Raw genomic sequence first — 19,667 nt, forward strand, 5'->3', positions numbered from 1 at the left:
TTATGCAGCAGCGAATGACACGTGTATGTCCAAATGAACACAATGACCCATGATGTTACGGATTATGACATCACATCCCTCCAGTGTCAATTTTGCGATTTTGTAAGTTTTTATCACCCAAAAAAAATACACTGGTAATATCATAGAAGGTATTATATGGATCACCCCTAAAGGCTACTATCATTTAGGAGACGGTAGTTCATCAAAATCACTCCAACCACCCACACATCCCTATATAATTCAGTTGGGACTCAATTCAAAAGGAATGCCTGATTTTCATCAATTAATTATCTGTATCCACTTTTGTCCATTATCAGGTTTACCTGTTAGACATTTATTAAATACTACACAAAAAGGAGAGAAGAACTCAGTTTTTGTTAGACAGCTCGCGAGGAGAGAAGAGAGGAAATGCGTCATACAATTCACTACTGTACCTCTCCTCATCTTCTCTTTTTATAGTTTTCCATGCACCTAGTTACATGGGTGTTCCAACTCTCAGGGGTATGGGCACAAGCATAGTTGGAACACAGTGTACTTGTTTGTCTATGTGTGTGTGTACATGTGAGTGGTGAGCACATGTGTGGTCAAGTTTGCAATCATTTCTTAACAGACAACAGGCCCATCATAGCTGACTGGCTCAATACATTTTGCTGGGTTAGACCTTCTTGTTCTTGTAGTTATCATGAGTCATCTCTTGTTAATCAGCTGCCCTAATCTAGCCAAGCTATGTCAATGTGAGTGTGGTAGCAGAGCAAAGCATAATTCATTGCAGCAAATAGTAAAGTGCTTATTCATGTGATAACTTATTGTACAATTTTCCCAGCATCCATTTTCAGTTATTTCAGTCACTATAGACATGTTTTCCTTTCTTTAATATAAAAGTACCAACAATTTTGTTGATATGTATACATCAAATGCCATACTGTATAATATACAAACCCCTTTTTCATTTGCAACATAAGTTTTGGGAACAGACAGAATTAGTAGCAACTACAACTGCCTCAGACCACTGTACAAAGTGCTCACCATTATTGAGAAAGAGCATGCAAGTACTTGTACTTGTGCAAACATGACCTCACACAATGTTTGCCGATGTGATAAGTACATGACAATTCAAAAAGGTTCTTCTGGTTTTGGGCAAATTATGATAAATTTCTCATTATTAACATTCACATTTCATCACATTAATTGGAATTGCCATTTGAAATAAGTTTCTATTGCTCATCACAATTAGAACGAAGTGGAGATATAGTTGAATCATTCTTTTTGACAGGGATGCTCTTCTTTCTCATCATCTCTCCATGTCTTAGGGACTCTCATTGTTCTCAAGTATCCATACCCATGGAGAGTGGAAGAGCCATCCATCTATGAATCTGTGCGGGTTCACACAGCTCTGCAGACTGGCCGCACAGAAAATGATCTTGTGGCAAATGCTCCCTCGGTATGACACACAGAACCTTTAATATGATAAGTAATGAAAGTAATGATTAAACTTTATGACAACCGAGGTGTTACGATCATTAAAAGAAAGATCGGCTGCTTATTGTTGCCTACGTACCTAACTTAATAGTAGTTAATTTGCGAGCTAGCTGGTTAGCTCGAGAGCTAACAGTTAGCTTGCGGGTTAACCATTCACCTGTACGCTAACTCCCAAATAGCTGCTATTTCGCGAGCTGTTAGCTCGTGGGCTAACCGTTCACCCACACTCTAACCCCGGGATAACTCCCAATATCCACTAAAAAATGGCTATTAGGTTAGCCCGCTAGCTTTTTATCGGCGATTATTGGTCCATCCCCAAAAATTGCAGAAAAAATATATATAAAAAAGAGAGTCAAAAAAAATTAGGCATCCTCTTGCATTGTCAGCCCATGGTTGATGAGAAGATTAAGTAACGTGTTGTTGTCTTTGGCCATGAACTCCTCTACCAGCTCTACCCCTACCTCTCACTCTTCCTCCCCCCTCTCTTTCTCCCCCCTCATTGTCACCCTCTCTTCCTCTCTCTGCCACATCTTCCATTGTTGATGTAAAAAAAAAAAAGGTGCTCACCTGTGCTTACTTCCTGATTGTAGTGGTAAGAATTAACCATTGAGGTGTTTGGCTAGGCGGCTCATATATTGGCCAATTGGCTAATGTATTGTCATTTTGAATGGCAGTGTTTTGAAATGGTAAACATGTGACCTTTTGTCAGATTGCTGTGTTTTATACAGTGAACCGTGTTCAGTGCATTTAAAAAGTGCCCATTTGAATTGCAAAATGTGTGTAAAGCAGAACACGTTTATTTCCAAATAATTGCATTGAGATCTGATGAAGAAGGTTTCTTTGCAAAGATTTATTTAGAAGCTTCTAAAGACACAGTTAGGACACCCACATCTGAATGCAACGTGGAGCCCCAAGTGTGTACTCGAATACAAAACATCCACTTATTTATAGTCAAAAGATAAAAGGTTCCTCTTCCCGCCTCTTGATTGAACAAAGGACATACATGTCGACTCCTAGGTTGAACAAAGGTGTAATGTTGAACAAAGGACAGACATGTCGACTCCTAGGTTGAACAAAGTTGTAATGTTAATGGTAAACAGACATCTTTAACAGTTCCCCTTCTTGCTTGGAGGAACAGATGCAATCAGGATCTGACCCCAGACCTTCAGTCCCTAATGACAAGAGACTGATAACATCATGCACATTCCTATCTTCAATAGCTTTGAGGGTACGAAGATCAAATAAAGTTCACAAAATCACCATCCCACTGTATTCTTTTAAACACTCATGATTATATCACATCTATTTGCCTATAAGTAAATTCAAAAACAATCAATTGAAAATGTTAAATGTCTTCAATACACACATGCTGTTGAAACTTTTCAACAATTTAAATGTACTTTTTTTTCCCACCAACAAATCAGTGCAACATATGCACAGCCGATATGTCTACATTGGAGTGAACAAATATATTCATGCCAAACAGTAAACTGGAAAAGAAAATTGCAGAAAAAATATGTATAAAAAAGAGAGGCAACAAAAATTAGGGTGCCTCTCGCATGGTCAGCCCATGGTTGATGACATTATCATGCTCTGATTTCATTTGAAAGTTGTTGTCTTCTTTGGCCATGAACTTCTCTACCACTACCTCTCACTCTTTACCCCCCTCTCATTCTCACCCTCTCTCTTTCTCTTCATCTCTCTGCCACGTCGTGGATTGTTGTAATTAAAAAAAAGTGTTCACCTATAGTGCTTACTTCCTGATTGAGGTGGTAACAATTAACCATTGAGGCCAGATATATTGGCTAATTAGCTAATGTAGTGTCATTTTGAATGACAGTGTTTTGAAATGGCAAACATGTGACCTTATGTCAGATTGTTGTGTGTTGTTAGCCCATACCTCCTTACAAAACAGCTTCTGCTCAGCCAGGTTAGATGGAGAGCGTTTGTGAACCGCAATTTTAATCTTTAGTTAGCATTATGAAGGCTAAAGAACACACCCCGCTGTTCCGGGTCAATGTTTTGGGCAGATTTTAATCAAGAGAAGGATACAAAACGATTTCAAAAGCTTTGAACATCACAGAGTACTGTTCAATCAATCATCCATAAGTGGATGGAGTACGAAGCAACCACAAACTTACCCAGGCAAGGCCATCCCTCCAAAGTTCCTGACCGAAGAAGGAGGGCACTGATCAGAGAAGTGCCAAAGAGGCCTTTAATTACTCTAAATCAGGGGTGTCCAAACTCGTCGTCAAGGGCAGCACAGCTAATATATGATCAGCAGATCAGCAGGCTCTGTATAAGCCTGATAACAATCCTGTTGATTGGAATCAGCTTGTGTTGAAAGAGGGAGACCTCCAAAACCTGCAGGACTTCGAGGACTGAGTTTGCCCACCTCTGCTCTAAATGGCCTGCAAAGACCCTGAGCAGAGGTTGTGGAATCTTTCCATAGAACAACAATCAGCACAAATCTGGCCTGTATTGAAGGTGGCAAGAAGAAAGCCATTTCTAAAAGTGAGCCACAAGAAGTGTCACGTCTGCAGTTTGCCAGGAGCCATGAAGGAGACACCGCTGACAAGTGGAAGAAGTTGCTCTGGTCAGATAAGACCAAAATTTAACTTTTTGGCCTACATTTCACCATCCCCACTGTCAAACATGGTGGTGGGAACATTATGCTCTGGGGGCGCTTCTCTTCTGCAGGGACAGGGAGCGCAAGTTGAAGGGAAGATGGTGCCAAATACAGGGCAATCTTGAAAGAGAACCTGTTGGTGTCTGCAATAGACCTGAGATTTGGATGAAGGCTCAATCCGAAGCATACAGCTAAAGCGACAATGGAATGGTTAAAAAAGAAAAGAAAAGAGGCATCAATATGCTAGTGGTTCAGTCAAAGTCCTGATCCAGATCCAATAGAAAATCTATCCTAATATCTTAAGATTGCGGTTCACTCTCCATCTAATCTAGGTGAGCTGGTGGTGTTTTGCAAGCAGGAATGGGCAAATATTTCAGTTTCCTGATGTGCAAAACTGATAGAGACATACACCAAAAGACGTGCAGCTATAATTGCAGCAAAAGAGGGTTTGACAAACTACTAATACAGGGGGGACGAATACTTTTGCACAACCTGCTTTTCAGTTTTTTGTTGATCTTGTTAAACAAGTTTGAAATAAGATATACATTTTGTTTCACTTCACGATTGTGTGCTACTTTGTGTTTAACTTTCACATAAAATTCCAGTGAAATATATTTGCTTGTGGTTGTACCGTGCCAAAAACTCAAGAGTTGTGAATACTTTTGCAAGGCACTGTATGTGTCATGAGTACTACCCAGAGATCCCATCCCCTCTCAACCATGGATTTCACATGAACATAGAGACTGGCAATTTAGAACCACTATGGTTTGAGGGTGACGTCACCCCCAAAGCCCTTGAAGAAGAGGAAACAGATGAGGATGTTATGTTTAATGTTGCGCCTTGATACCTTGGTCCACCTTGGGGGCATGACATTATTCACTTTTTATGTAATTCACTTCAGATAGTATAGGACTACATAACCCATGTTTGAAATATTGTTTATGATTTTTTTTTAGATGCAGAAAAATAGCTTAATCCCATTTGGAATGGTAATTCTGGAATTTTCATTTTTTTCCCGATTTAGGGTACAGTGGAATACTTTGGTCATAGCTCCTCTAATACTCCAGATAGAAAGCTCATCTTGGACTTAAATTGAAGGTTATAAATGTAGAAAATGTTTAACTCTTTGACCGCCAAGCGATGCTCTGAGTGCCAGCCAATTTAAGCATTTTGACTGATCTTTCAAGGTCCACAGAAAATTTTGTGTTTGGACGGAGAAATCAAGCTTTTTGTGAAACGATATTATTTCATGCACTCTAGTGAATTTGACACCTTTTTTTTTTCCATGAATGATGCCACAAACACCTAAACAGTGCTTTACTTCTGTTAAACACTACCACCAACAATGAAAAAGCGTTTTTGATAGCAAAATACATTTATTTACATTCAACAGTGTAACAATTTGACAAAACAATTTGGCAAACTATTTACAAATGTGTGCAGCTGTGGTACTATTTACAATTGTGTGGATGTTTCAAATACAGTTTTTCTTTTTGTAACACTCCCCTGCGTGCAAGGGGACGCAGCAGGATTTGCACAACAGATTAGTTTCACTGCCCCTTCGCGTGCTGGCTTTTTTTTCCCGGGGAATAGTAAGTATATACTGCAGTGTGTGCTTGGCCATGTTGCCATCCATTCTACTCTCAGGATCATGATACGGTGACATTACGGTGGTGTTACGTCTGGCTTCCTCATGTCCTTCAGTTCCTATACCGGGTGGTAAGAGATGTTCTGATCCATCTTATCCGCTCCATTCATGGTGGCATCGTAGTCCATAACCAGTGTCTTCTCCGTGATCAAACTGTACCCACTCCTCTGATGAATATGCATTGGACTCGGGGTACTCTTCGTTGTCTGATTGACGTCCGCCTGTGCAGAAGTGCTCGGTTGTGCTCCGCGTTTTCCGGCGTTAGCATCGCTTGTCAAGATGGGGGAGCTTGGGGACCCAAATGCGGGAAGACAGGGCGAGGAGGCAGAGGTTAAATCAAAAGAGGGATTTTAATTTCTACAAACAAAAAGCGATCTTTCAAATTTCAAGATGAACCAAAACATGAACCAAAACATGGGGGGAACAACAAGGCAAAAACGAGCAGCATGACATGGGGAAAAGACAAGGCAAAAACGGGCAGCATGACACGAGGAAAGACAATGAACCGACACAGACAGAGGGGAGACAGCAGAGAAAATACACAGACACTAGGGACACAACAAGACACACCTGGGGCAAGACACAAGTGGCTGAGGGCACTGATTGGATCACACGAGGAAGGGCAGGATCACACTTAACAAGACCAAGGAAGACACACAAGGAAAACAGATCCAAACATGACAGAACCCCTCCGTCGAGGGACGGCTCCCAGACGTACCTATAACAAAAAAGGTTAAAAAACAGGGCGGGCGGAGGGGGGCACGGAGGCGGGAACCTGGCACATCCATCAGGGCCAGTCCGGGGGGCGTCCCGGACGCCGGACGAGGGCAGCCCGGCGGCGCCGGTCCGGAGGGCGCCCTGGACACCACACTGGAAAAGAACGGCAGTGGGACGTATACCTCCTGTCCACCCTCATGGGCTTGACGCCGCCATGGAAGAGGCGAAGAGACTTTGCACGAGAGCGGCCGAGGCCAGGGGCGGCCGAGGCCAGGGGCGGCAGCGGCGAGGATGCCCGGGGACTTGGGGCTGCCGAGGAGCCGGCACGGGGACCTGGGGCTGCGGCGGCAGACGTGGCTCGGGGACCTGGGGCTGCGGCGGCAGACATGGCTCGGGGACTTGAAACTGCGGCGGCAGACGTGGCTCGGGGACTTGAAACTGCGGCGGCAGACGTGGCTCGGGGACTTGAAACTGCGGCGGCAGACGTGGCTCGGGGACTTGAAACTGCGGCAGACGTGGTTCGGGGACTTGAAACTGCGGCAGACGTGGTTCGGGGACTTGGAACTGCGGCAGACGTGGTTCGGGGACTTGGAACTGCGGCAGACGTGGTTCGGGGACTTGAAGCTGCGGCAGACGTGGTTCGGGGACTTGAAGCTGCGGCAGACGTGGTTCGGGGACTTGAAGCTGCAGCAGACATGGTTCTGGGACTTGAAGCTGCGGCAGACGTGGTTCGGGGACTTGAAGCTGCGGCAGACGTGGTTCGGGGACTTAAAGCTGCGGCAGACGTGGTTCAGGGAATGGAAGGTGCGACAGACGTGGTTCGGAAAGTTGAAACTGCGACAGACGTGGTTCGGGAAGTTGAAACTGCGACAGACGTGGTTCGGGGAGTTGAGGCTGGCGACTCCGAGCGCCACCAGCTGAAGCCAAACGACGCCCGACTCCCTCAATCAAGGATGATAGTAGGTCCATTTGGCTGGCCATGGCGTGCTGGAACGCCTCATGGCGTGACAGGCGTGCCTCCTGATTCCACAACGTGGCTTTCAGCGCTCCCGCTGGGTCCTTCTCTGGTCGGTTCATTCTGTCAAGATGGGGGAGCTTGGGGACCCAAATGCGGGAAGACAGGGCGAGGAGGCAGAGGTTAAATCAAAAGAGGGATTTTAATTTCTACAAACAAAAAGCGATCTTCCAAATTTCAAGATAAACCAAAACTAGAACCAAAACATGAACCAAAACATGGGGGGAACAACAAGGCAAAAATGAGCAGCATGACATGGGGAAAAGACAAGGCAAAAACGGGCAGCATGACACGAGGAAAGACAATGAACCGACACAGACAGAGGGAAAACAGCAGACTAAATACACAGACACTAAGGACACAACAAGACACACCTGGGGCAAGACACAAGTGGCTGAGGGCACTGATTGGATCACACGAGGAAGGGCAGGATCACACTTAACAAGACCAAGGAAGACACACAAGGAAAACAGATCCAAACATGACATCGCTAGCCGTTGAGGCTTTATGACGTGATCATACGCGTCAACGCTTCCAACTTCGGTGTCAACCTCGGAGTCACCAAGCTCCGCCTCACGTCTTCTACTGACGCCTACCCAATCTTGTCCAAAGTGAGTCATCGCTGCCATCTAGGGGCCAAAAATAGTCATTATACTAACTAGATCTGCTTGATACTTTCAGCACAGTTGGCCAAGTCTTTCCTCCACCCGTTTCCCAAAAAAATACCAAAAAAACACAGTGAACGTCTTTTAACGTCTTTGGCGGTCCTCCGTAGGATTTTACTAAACGTTATTTAACGTTTTTGGCGGTCAAAGAGTAATATACATTTGAGGAAATGAGATGTACAATAAAAGGTTTGAAATTAATCCCTTTTAATAGTAATTTGTCAAGTGGGGAGACATTTGTTTGGTATTTTAGAGTATGTTGAAGGTGATATTTGAGAATTGAACTACAGGAAGCCCATGATTATTTTCCTGCTAGTTCCCCCATGTGTCAGGATACACCATGAAAAATGATTGCGTTTTCTGACCATTTATGCAGGTGCTGTACCTTGTCATTTGCAATTACACAAGTTCCCCAAAAGCTTTTCCCAAAAGGGTGTTTTTTTGGCCAGAGGTGAGGGTGTTCCCTATCAACTTGTGATGGCTCAAGGTATGAGGTAACAGGAAATAATAGTAAAAAATAATAATAGAAAAAGGTAACAAAAAAACATCCTGAGGACCTGGCTCCCGGCCTAAGTATCGACTTAAAACCACTGAGGGGGTCTGTATCATTTTTACTGGCACTGAGCAACTTTGGATGATGGAAGGAACACTGCCACACAAAAAACTACAAATGTGCTGACTGCTTTATGACATATGACACTTCCCCCTTTCCCCATTTGTTACAAAGACGGAAGTCAATTTGAATGTCGATGCAAGAGTACTGCTTTCCTGGCAGAAGTTGCAAAACAACTGAAATGTTTTGTCTGAGAAGACAAAAAAAAGAAGGTAAGATACCCATATAAAAGGACAGTCAAGGATCAATATTGGCCCAAATTTCACTCGCGTGAGCTAAAAAAACGACACAATGTGCTTGTCTTCATGGGAAATGTGGTCTTCCTTCAGGCATAACATTACCGCTTTTGTCCATATGGTGCCGCCATAATCAACATAAACTAAAAGTTACTTAGTGTTGCTGTAATTCATTATGTGATGGGGATTTCATTGAAATGTGGGTGCAATTAATTTACCACTCAAACTGTCCCCTTTATTATTTGCAATATTTATTGAGCCACTTGCATTAGCCATACGCCAGGAAAGAAGGATTCAAGGAATTCACTGTGGGGTAACAGAACATAAAATTAATCTATATGCCGATGATATTTTACTTTATTTAGAAAAGCCTGCTATTTCGTTAGGGGAAGTATTTAACTTAATAACTAAATTCTCACAGTTATCAGATTATTCTATTAACTGGACAAAATCAACACTTCTACCTATTACAGAAAATTCATGGAACCCTGCAAGCCAGGACCCACACTACTCATTTCCTATAGGTAATTTAAAATACTTAGGCATAAAAATCTCACCTAAATTAACTGATTTAATTCATTTAAACTTTACTCCACTTCTGGATAACATTTATAGTGACTTGGAGCGCTGGAATAATCTTCCTATTTCTCTAATAGGACGAATAGCCACCATTAAAATGAAAGGAATATGACTTTTGGATTCAAGTTTGTGAAAACGCATTTAAAATGACAAACGCTTGGCGCCATCGGTTGGGGCAGGCCACATTATAGAGCAGTGCTGCGGTCCCCTGTCCGTGTCCCCGCCGCGCCCCCCCCCATTTTTCTTTTTTTTTTTAACGCACCACATACACTCACTGACATGCCTGGGAGGCGGGTGGATCGGAACGTGGGGATATCATTTCCCTGTGCTCCGGTTCACCTGCTCCCAATTTTAATGCACCACACACACACACTTGTATATACACTGGGTGGGGTCACATGTGCTTGGGGGCCTGGGGGCGGCTGGGGCTGGGTTGGGGTGGATGGCGTGGGGGGAGCGGGGGCTGTGGGCCTGTGGGGTGCCTGGCGGGCCTGCAGTGCCCCGTCCTGCTGCGTTGGGTTGGGGGCGCGGGCTGTGTTGGGGTGGGGGCGCTCCTGCTCCTGGGTTTGCTCTCCGACCGGTGGCCCCTGCGGGGCCCGGGGGTCGTCCTTTGGCGCTGCCGCGGCCTGGGGGGCCCTGAGGTGTTGCGCTTGCTCTGTCCTGGCAGGGGTAGACGGCTCCCCTCTTTGGTTGAGATTTTCATGCATGCCAGATCCACCACACCAGCATCTATCGAAACTCAGACACAATCTGCTTCTTCCCCAGGTCATTGAATCGGTGGAGGCTGGTGTCTGTGGATCTCACTCTGCTTTGTCTGTCCTTCCTTCCTTTCCTCAGTCTCTCCTTTGGTCTCTTGAGGTCTCCCTGATTTGTTGGAATTTAGATGTCTCTGGGGTTGGTGAAGGACTCTGGTTGGTGGCCTGGTGGGTGGTGTCTGGTCGGTGCTAAATTTCACTTTCCTTTCTTTTCTTTGGTCCTTCTGGTTTCCTGACGGCCTCACGACTCTGGCTGGAAGTGTTCGGTTTAGGTGAACGGTATGGGATTTTTTAATAGGTTTTAGGTGAACGAATGAATACACTCGCACGCATGCACACATGCAAATACACATACTCACCCACATACAAAAAAAGGAGAAAAAAAAGAGAGAGCAATGATGATGACATGTCAAATCGGTAAAATTACCGAATGAACAATACTGAGCTCCCCAGGAAAAAAAATAATAAATAATAATAATAATAAATAAAATACCACTCAAACTCAGTTTTTTTTGGAGCTTGTTTCATTTTCGCTTACTAGTGGTTTGTATCTCATTGTGTGAAGGCAGTAACCTTCACACATATATTATTTCAATCCTTTAATAATATTATTCATCCCACTTTTTTATCTACTTTCACATTATTCATCTGATTTACGTCATTCGAATTTCATTCACGCCATGCTAGGGTGTTTTTTTTTTTTTAATTCCAAATAATCACAGTTTACCCACAATTTCCCATTTTGCACTCCAAAATTCCCCATTGATTACCAATGGGAGACACATGGATCTTTGAAAGTACAAATTGATAAATCTCAAACTTTATGTTGGAATGTTTGTATGCATTCTTTACCCACACTTTTGTTTGTGATAAATGAGCCCCCTGAAAAAGTCATGGAATTTTTTTTTTTTTTGGAGTGGTAACCCAGTCAGAGCTTCCTCCAATGGATCCCATTAGTTTTCAATGGTAGCCATCTACTACCCAATTTTTCTTACCAGTAACGCATGACTTTCATTATAGAGCCAAGTTGTACTTGATGTTTACAGAAACACCAATGTTAGGTTAGAATAGCAAAGTCTATGGTTGGGTGGGACCTGTCTCTGCAGCTGGCATTGGTGGTTTTGGCGTCCGTGGTCCCAATGGTTAATGCTGTGATGGCCTCGGCGCCCAATGAAATTCCCCCGTCCAACAGCGGTGATCTTGGTCTTGGTTGTGAGTGAGATGCTGGTGGTATGCTCCCACTTGGTCGCCTCCATGTTACACTGTTCGAATGTGTAGTCGAACTCGATGTCCTGGCAGGGTCGGTTTGTGATGAAGCTTTTCAACATAATCTCTGGGGGATGCTCCACCGTGTTGGTGTAATTAGTGTAGTAGCGCACGTACATCAGTTCGTCCTCCTGAATGTCTGTGTTGATGGTCAAGAACATGTAGTTCTTGTCGTAGATGTACTCATAGTTTCCATATGGCAAGTGAAAAACATTGTTCTGAATCGTGCCCAGGCCGTACATGCAGGTCATGATTGCATTCCTCACCACTGAATGACTGGTGGTCGCCTGCCACTCTGGTCGCTCAAAATTGACCTTGTTAACCAGTAAGGAAAAGTCGTATGCTGAGATTTGCCCTTGAAGGATTTCTACTCCTAGTTGGTGTGGTACCTCAGACTTCTTCATTGATCAGTATCACCGAGCTCTAACGGTCACTTCGCCTAACAGGCAGTGTTTACTCAATGCTAAAAATTACAAACATTGTGTGAACACATCAGCGAAAAACATTGGCGCTAGCAATTTACCTTCAAAGCCAATGATGTAAGAACAAACACAACATTTAAATAGTTTCTCCATCAGGCTCTGTGGAGTTGAAGTCGCTAAACGAACAGTTCAGCTCACATCATTTACTGAGACTTTGGGAAGCTCCAGTAGGCAGCGACTAAACTCAGATGACTCAGCCATCTTCACATTAACAGTGCGCTCCGGTAGTCTCCCCCTGAAGGTATTATTTGATTACTTTATTAAGTGTAATCTTTGCGTGTTCAAAATAATTGCATTGAGATCTCATGAAGAAGTTTTCCTTGCAAATATTTATTAAGAGCTCTTAAGACACAATTAGTGATCTTACATTTGAAAGCAATGTCCAGCCACAAGTGTGTCCAGAATAGAAAACACCCACTCTTTTTATACTTAAAAAAAAACGGTTTCTCTCCCCTCTCAGGCTGAACAAAGGATTAGTGATGATAATAAACAGACATGTGATATACAGACATGTTTACTCCAGTTCCCCTACCAGCTCGGGAAACAGATGTAAACAGGATTTTACCTTAGACCTTCAGTTTTTACGACCAAATGACTAATGACAAGAGACTCTGACAACTTTATGCAACATACACATTCTTATCTCAAGAGCTGGTGGTGAGTAAGAGGTTCAAATGAAGTTCACAAAATCATTATCACATTGTATTCATTTAACTACACATGGTTATATCACATCTATATACCTATAACTAAATTCAAAAACAGTAAAAATATAAATTGAAAATGTTAAATGTCTTCACCCCCCAACCAGAAGCTCCGGTGCCTTATGACATCGAATGCGGAAAAATAATTTATACCAAAAAATGGCCTGACTGTAACTACAAGTAATGGGAAATTGGGAATGACCACATTAACAGACTCAAAACATCAAACATAATTAAACTATTTAAGTTTAAAGAAAAAAACATCTATAGAGATCCGGACGTTGACATTCACATGTCCCAAAATGGGCATTTGTGAAGCCATTTTGGCAGCATAGAAAACGCGTCTGCTGCTTTGAGTAAAAGGCAAAAGCCGCACTTTAACTCTTTGACTGCCAAAAACGTTTAATAACATTTAGTAAAATCCAAATGAGGGCTGCCAAAGACGTTAAAAGACGTTAACTATGTTTTTTTTTTTGGGGGGGGGGGGATGGGTGGAGGAAAGCCTTGGCCAGCTGTGCTGAAAGTATCAAGCAGATCGAGTTAGTATAATGACTATTTTTGGGCACTAGATGGCAGCGATGACTCTTTGGACAAGATCGGGTAGGCGTCAGTAGAAGACGTGAGGCGGAGCTAGAGTGTTGCGGGGAGGATGGTTGAGGAAGGGAAAATGGCGACCGGTTGCAAGCAGCTCACGCTTGTGCATTTTTATCAAAGGCGAAAAGCATCGACCAATGCTAAAGAGCACATTGATGACGACGATGAAGATGATGGTGACTCCGAGGTTGACGCAGAAGTTGGAAACGTTGACGCGGCGGCTATGATCATGTCGTAAAGCCTCACCGGCTAGCGATGCTAACGCCGGAAAAATGCAGTGCACAACCGAGCACTTCAGCACAGGCGGACGTTCAATCGGACGATGAAGAGTACTTCGAGTCCAATGCATATTCATTGGAGGAGTGGGTACAGTCTGATCACGAAGAAGACACTGGTTCTGGACTACGATGCCACCATGAATGGAGTGGATAAGATGGATCAGAACATCTCTTACCACCCGGTATAGGAACTGAAGGACATGAGGAAGCCAGACGTAACACCACCGTAACGTCACCATATCATGATCCTGATAGTAGACTTGATGGCAACATGGCCAAACACACACTGCAGTATATACCTGCTACTCCCCGGAAAAAAAGGCCGGCAAGAAAGTGTAGCGTCTGCACGCGAAGGGGCAATCGCAGTGAAACTAATCTGTTGTGCAAATCCTGTGAGTGTTACACAAAAAGAAAAACTGTAGTTGAAACATCCACACAATTGTAAATAGTACCACAGTTGCACACATTTGTAAATAGTTTGCCAAATTGTTTTGTCAAATTGTTACACTGTTGAATGTAAATAAACGTATTTTACTATCAAAAAACACTTTTTCATTGTTGGTGGTAGTGTTTTACAGAAGTAAAGCACTGTTTAAGTGTTTGTGGCATCCTTCATGGAAAAAAAGGTGTCAAATTCACTAGAGTGCACGAAATAATATCGTTTCACAAAAAGCTTGATTTCTCCGTATTTTGTTTCAAAACAGAGCATTTGGGTGAAACTAACCATTTTCTATTGTTGATTACTGAAAAACGGAGTAAGGTAGAAACAAACTTTTTTTTCTGATGAAAGATGAGAGTCCAATCTTTCATTTGGTAGTATGTGTGTTTCCATAGTCCAAACACAAAATTTTCTGTGGACCTTGAAAGATCAGTCAAAATGCTTAAATCGGCTGGCACCCACGGCATCCCTTTTCTGAAAACGTCTGGCGGTCAAAGAGTTAACAATGATTGACAGCTGTTGTGGACCAGCTACCACAACGAGAAGACAAAAAAATCCGTAGTCAATGTTGCACTCTGTACATGGTGGCTGAATCAGCAGATGCTAACTGTTACCACACTTAAATGTGGGGGAAATAATCTGTTTTGTTCATTTGTGCTGCTACGGTTTAATAGATATTACACAGTTGAATTTAATAACTGACCAACACCATAAAGAAGACTTCTTACGGCATAAATGACAGCAGCCGCAGCCGAATTAGCAGCTGCTTAGTTGCTAACGTACCTCAATAACAAGACTTGCATGAAACTGCTAACTTCTATGGCATTTTGACCGCTCATAAAGGGGAAATAAATCCGGATTGTACAAATTTGTAAAGCCTTTATATGATCAGATTTGAAAGCACTCACCGGCAAGAGAGAAGATAATTACACGTAGCAGCGTTAACGAGTTGAGGAAAAAAAAGCCCTCCTGGCACTTCATCGGCAATCCAACATGTCCACCTCGTGCATGTATATCATGTCCTTTTCATCAAAGTGACTGTCAATGCTCTTGAGCGGAAAGTTGACGGATAAACGCTAGTTATAGCCTTCCTCGCCGTTCTAGTCCATTAACGCTGCGCCGCTACTTTCCTGCCGCAGGAGGGCGTGTTCAGAGAAATAGTCACGTAACGTCCAGATCTCTATTGAATAGCAAGGTTGACCTGAGTTTTCTTTTTAAAGTCAATTGTTGTGTTTCCAGTTTGGTACAAAGGAAGGCTATCTACTGAAACAAGGGGCAATTGTGAAGGTATGGGCAGCAGACAGATTCTAGACATGTCTTATTTGCACATGTAGTAATTTAATGTTGTTTCATATAACGAAAATTTTGTTTCCAGAGCTGGAAGCAAAGATGGTTCACACTAAGCAGAAATGAACTGAAGTACTTTAAAGACCAAATGGTTAGCTTACGTTCTACTTCATTAAATGGTTTGCAATCGTACACCTACAGCAAGCTGTAAGCTTGATTGTTTCTTGATTGTTGCAGTATGAGGCGCCCATTCGGACACTTGACCTGAAGGCATGCTCTGCTGTCCAGTTTGACTACTCTCAAGAAAGAATCAACTGTTTTTGGTAAGGGATAACTTAATTGTTGATTGTTGAATCGGTAATCGTTGAGTGGCTAAGTCCATGGATAGTTTCTGCCTGTATTTAATTTGTAACCTGGCAATAGCCAGATTGATAATTATGATTCACTCAAGGGAGTTCTTCACATTATCAATCTGGGACTGCACCACGGTGATCTGCTCAGAAAGGCAGGGCATTTTGTGCTCTACTGTAGGTCTAAACCAGCGCCATGGCTCAATGATGTCACAGGTGCAGCGAGGCAGGAGTGTCGAAAAGCAGAGCGCCAGTGGAAGAAAGATAGGGTTGAAGTGTTGTATCAAATTAGTTATCAAAAAATTCTTCAAGCTGAAAAATCTAAATATCTTTCAAATGTAGTGTCTCGAAATCTGGACAAGCTCAGGGTCCATTTTAAAACCATAGGGTCGGTACTGAACCCTCCCCAATCCACTTTTTTGGAGTCTTTGTGTAAGGCCTGTGAGCCATTTTTGATTTTCCATAGTGAAAAAGTGATGGCTATCAGGGCCAACATTTTTGTCCCTCTTCTTAATTCTGTAACAGACACTCGATGCTCCACAGTAATGCATCAGTTCAAATCTGTGTGAGGAAAAGCGGTTAAGAAAATGGATGGATGGATGGATATATATACACATACACACTGTGTATTTATCAGGGCTGTCAAAGTTAAAGTGTTAACTAATTAATTAATCACAAAAAAATATTGCATTAATCATTTATTAACGCAGATTAATCACACTATTAATTTCGACCGCATATGATCCTTTAGCTGACAGCGGATGGTTACGTTAAAGGTGGCACAGGTTGTGTTTGAGCAATAAACATAACTACATGCAGTGGATCAAAACATGTTGAAGACATCTTCATAACATTAAAAGTCGAAATAATTACCACATAACAGGTGCTCTTTAAATTTGGCGATCAAAAAATGTTGACAGAAAAAAGCCTTTTTGATTAAGCGATTAATCGTGATTAATCAAAATCGTACGATGTGATTAATCTGATTAAAAATGTAATCGTTTGACAGCTCTATATTATATATATATATATATATATATATATATATATATATATATATATATATATATATATATATATGTGTGTGTGTGTGTGTGTGCGTGTAAAAATAAACAAATTAATACTTTAATTGTTTAAATTGTGGGCCTTGAATCTGGCCGCTTTCCCGTCCCCGATGTGCAGCTCTACAGCAAGGACATGTGATCGCAAGAATCCCTTGCTGCTGATTGGGGCCTGCTCATTGGCTCTGTTGTCGCCACCCGCCAGGCCTGTTCGCTCACTCGCTAGCTTTGCCGCCACTCGCTGGTCCTGCTCGCGGGCTTCACCGCTGTCACTCGCTGGAGCTTGTTAGCTTTCACCGGCGCCGCTCGCCGGGCTCACTGGCTTCACCGCCGATGCTGCTCGCCGGGCTTACAAACAAGTAGTTTCCTTATAAACAAGTAAAACAGCAACACATCTGATTAAAATTATAGTGCTGATGGAGTGAAGGACAAAAGGTCATAACTGGGGCATATAGAGGGGCGTATCCTGTCCCTGGGGTTTGGCATGAAGATAAATGAGGAACTGCTGAAGGTCCATCCAGATCCATCACAATCCACGAATGATGACAAAAAAAAGTTTCATTGTAATGGTATCAGAGAAACATAATCTTAAATACGAATTTATTTTCAGCATCTGAATGAAAGATTCATTGAAGTAATAGCTCTTGAGCGAGCTAGCCAGAGATGGTAAATCCAGGTCCAGAAAGTAAAAACCTGCCACAGTTTGGCTTTAACCCCTTGTGCTACCTAGTTAGCTCTCTAGCAGGTAAAGAAGGTAAATGAAGCGAGCAAGCTAGCACATGGGGCTAAAGCCAAACTTTGGCAGGGTTTCTACTTTCTGGAACTGGATTTGCCACCTCTGTAGCTAGCTCTCGAGTTTCTTGCCAGGCAGAAAAGCCCACCTATGTGCCATGGACGTCTTGCCAAATTCCAACATTGCAAATTATGACCTTCCTGTTCTTATTACATTACCACAGTCTTGTGTTTCCCGAGAGAACATTTTATCTCTGTGCAAAGACTGGTGTGGAGGCAGATGAATGGATCAAGATTCTCAGATGGAAATTGGTGAGCTTTCTATGCTTCTTGTTACTAACTGTGCTGTTGTGAGGCATCACATTTAAACTAAAAGTCGCAGTACTCCAAGGCCACCCCTAGTGCAGTACACTGACCAATACATGCAGACTAAATAATAATAATAAAAAAAATCCAACTGCACTTTATGAGCATTTAGTTGAATTGTAGGGGAAGTTGCAAACAGTAGTTCATGAATAAGTTTACAGAAGTTCCGGTGTCCGATGGAGCATTTGTGCTACAAATCAGCACAAAAATGTGAAAAGTAATGTCATGCAATATTGCCTCTTGACTTACATAATTTGAAACATGTTGCTTTATGAAACACTTAAAGGAGTACTTGATTCATTGAGCAATATTCAGCAGCAAAAATTTAATATTTTATCCAGAATGAATTTGGCAACTTCATTATTTTATATGTACAATTAATATTGTAAAATACTATTTTTTTCCACTTTCTGTCCACTGAAGATGACATAACCTGTGCTGAGGAAGTGGGCAATGACCAATCATGGGTCAGTTTGCTGACCAAACCCAGAAAACGGGTGAGCCATGTTTGGTCATTACCTACTTCCTCAGCACAGAATATGTCATCTTCAGTCGAGAGCATGTGGAAAAATTAGTTTTTAAAGTTATGTATTTGTACAAGAATAATAAGAAGTTATTAAATTCATTCTGGACAAAATATTGCTGAAAATGTCTCAATGACTCAAATATCACTTTAACCTCAAATGGTGCAATTAATGTCATTCCCCCCCCCCCCCCCCAGTCACAGGCACAAAAAGGTCAATGAGAGTGAACAGACTGGAACATCACTGGAGAACACACCAAATTGAAGGAGGGACACTGTGCCTTCATTAGACTGATTCTGATGCCAATGTGTCATATTTTGTAAGATGGTGGGCTGATTGATCCAAATATATCAATATTACCGATACCAAGTCATTATCTATCAGATAGATACTGCCACTATAATATCGATCGAGTAGTTTAGTTTCAGTTTGGCTCTTTTTTGCAGTTCTGCGGTTTGGTCAAACAGATAACAGGTATGTCACCGCACACTCCACTTCTGTCTGTCAGAGCAGAGCAGGCAAAGGCAGCCTTGCTCACGTTCTCCCTCTTCCCCTCCTCCTCTCCTGTGTTTCGATCGTGTGCCGTCATGTGACTTAGTATCTTGTCTTTGTAGTAGATTGCCTGAACACATACAGTACTGTATTTGAAAAATAATTTGTTTCGTATGTTGTTTTATATTTGTTGCATGATAATCTTTAACATCTTGTTTGTTTGGGTTGAAAAAACCCACAAAAGAAGTGCAATGAAGGCAGAATTTTTTGTTTGATAAATAATTTGTTTTCCTAGATCACCACTTTGTACACTTTGTTTAAGAAAGTAAATAAATAAATAAATAAATGAAATTGTTACAGTTGTAATGTTTCTGTGGGGAGAAAACATTGATAAAGTATTTTCTATTTATCAACAAACTTTGTCCCAATTTTGTCTTTTGTTTAAAAAGGAAACACAATAACACAAAATTGATTGTGATTAAGGAATTAGATGATACAGCTACGTGGGGGGAGGGGGGGTGTCTGGGGATTTGGGGACCTGGGGGCGGCTGGGGCTGGGTTGGGGTGGATGGCGGGGGGGGTCGTGGGGGGTGCGGGGGCTGTGGGCCGGTGGGGTGCCTGGCGGGCCTGCAGTGCCCCGTCCTGCTGCGTTGGGTTGGGGGCGCGGGCCGCGTTGGGGTGGGGGGCGCTCCTGCTCCTGGGTTTGCTCTCCGGCCGGTGGCCCCTCCGGGGCCCGGGGGTTGTCCTTTGGCGTTG

The 19,667-nt window shown here is 42.8% G+C and overlaps 1 protein-coding gene across 3 annotated transcripts in view; it reads left to right on the top strand.

Annotated features, from left to right (window-relative positions):
- dapp1 (dual adaptor of phosphotyrosine and 3-phosphoinositides) overlaps window positions 1–19,328 on the top strand; it is a 32,883-nt gene extending 13,555 nt beyond the window's left edge. Inside the window, exons 4-9 of one of the 3 annotated variants that reach the window (XM_077579723.1) lie at window positions 1,311–1,441; window positions 15,339–15,386; window positions 15,475–15,537; window positions 15,624–15,709; window positions 17,754–17,841; window positions 18,866–19,328. In XM_077579723.1, the coding sequence (XP_077435849.1) occupies window positions 1,311–1,441; window positions 15,339–15,386; window positions 15,475–15,537; window positions 15,624–15,709; window positions 17,754–17,841; window positions 18,866–19,012 (563 nt within the window). In that variant the 3' untranslated portion in view covers window positions 19,013–19,328. Of the gene's footprint in view, window positions 1–1,310; window positions 1,442–15,338; window positions 15,387–15,474; window positions 15,538–15,623; window positions 15,710–17,753; window positions 17,842–18,616 lie in introns of all 3 variants that reach the window. The other 2 variants (XM_077579742.1, XM_077579733.1) reach the window with 2 other exon arrangements.
- Window positions 19,329–19,667: the final 339 nt, after the last annotated feature.

This window comes from Vanacampus margaritifer, chromosome 1, assembly GCF_051991255.1.
Source record: "Vanacampus margaritifer isolate UIUO_Vmar chromosome 1, RoL_Vmar_1.0, whole genome shotgun sequence".
Taxonomy (NCBI): domain Eukaryota; kingdom Metazoa; phylum Chordata; class Actinopteri; order Syngnathiformes; family Syngnathidae; genus Vanacampus; species Vanacampus margaritifer.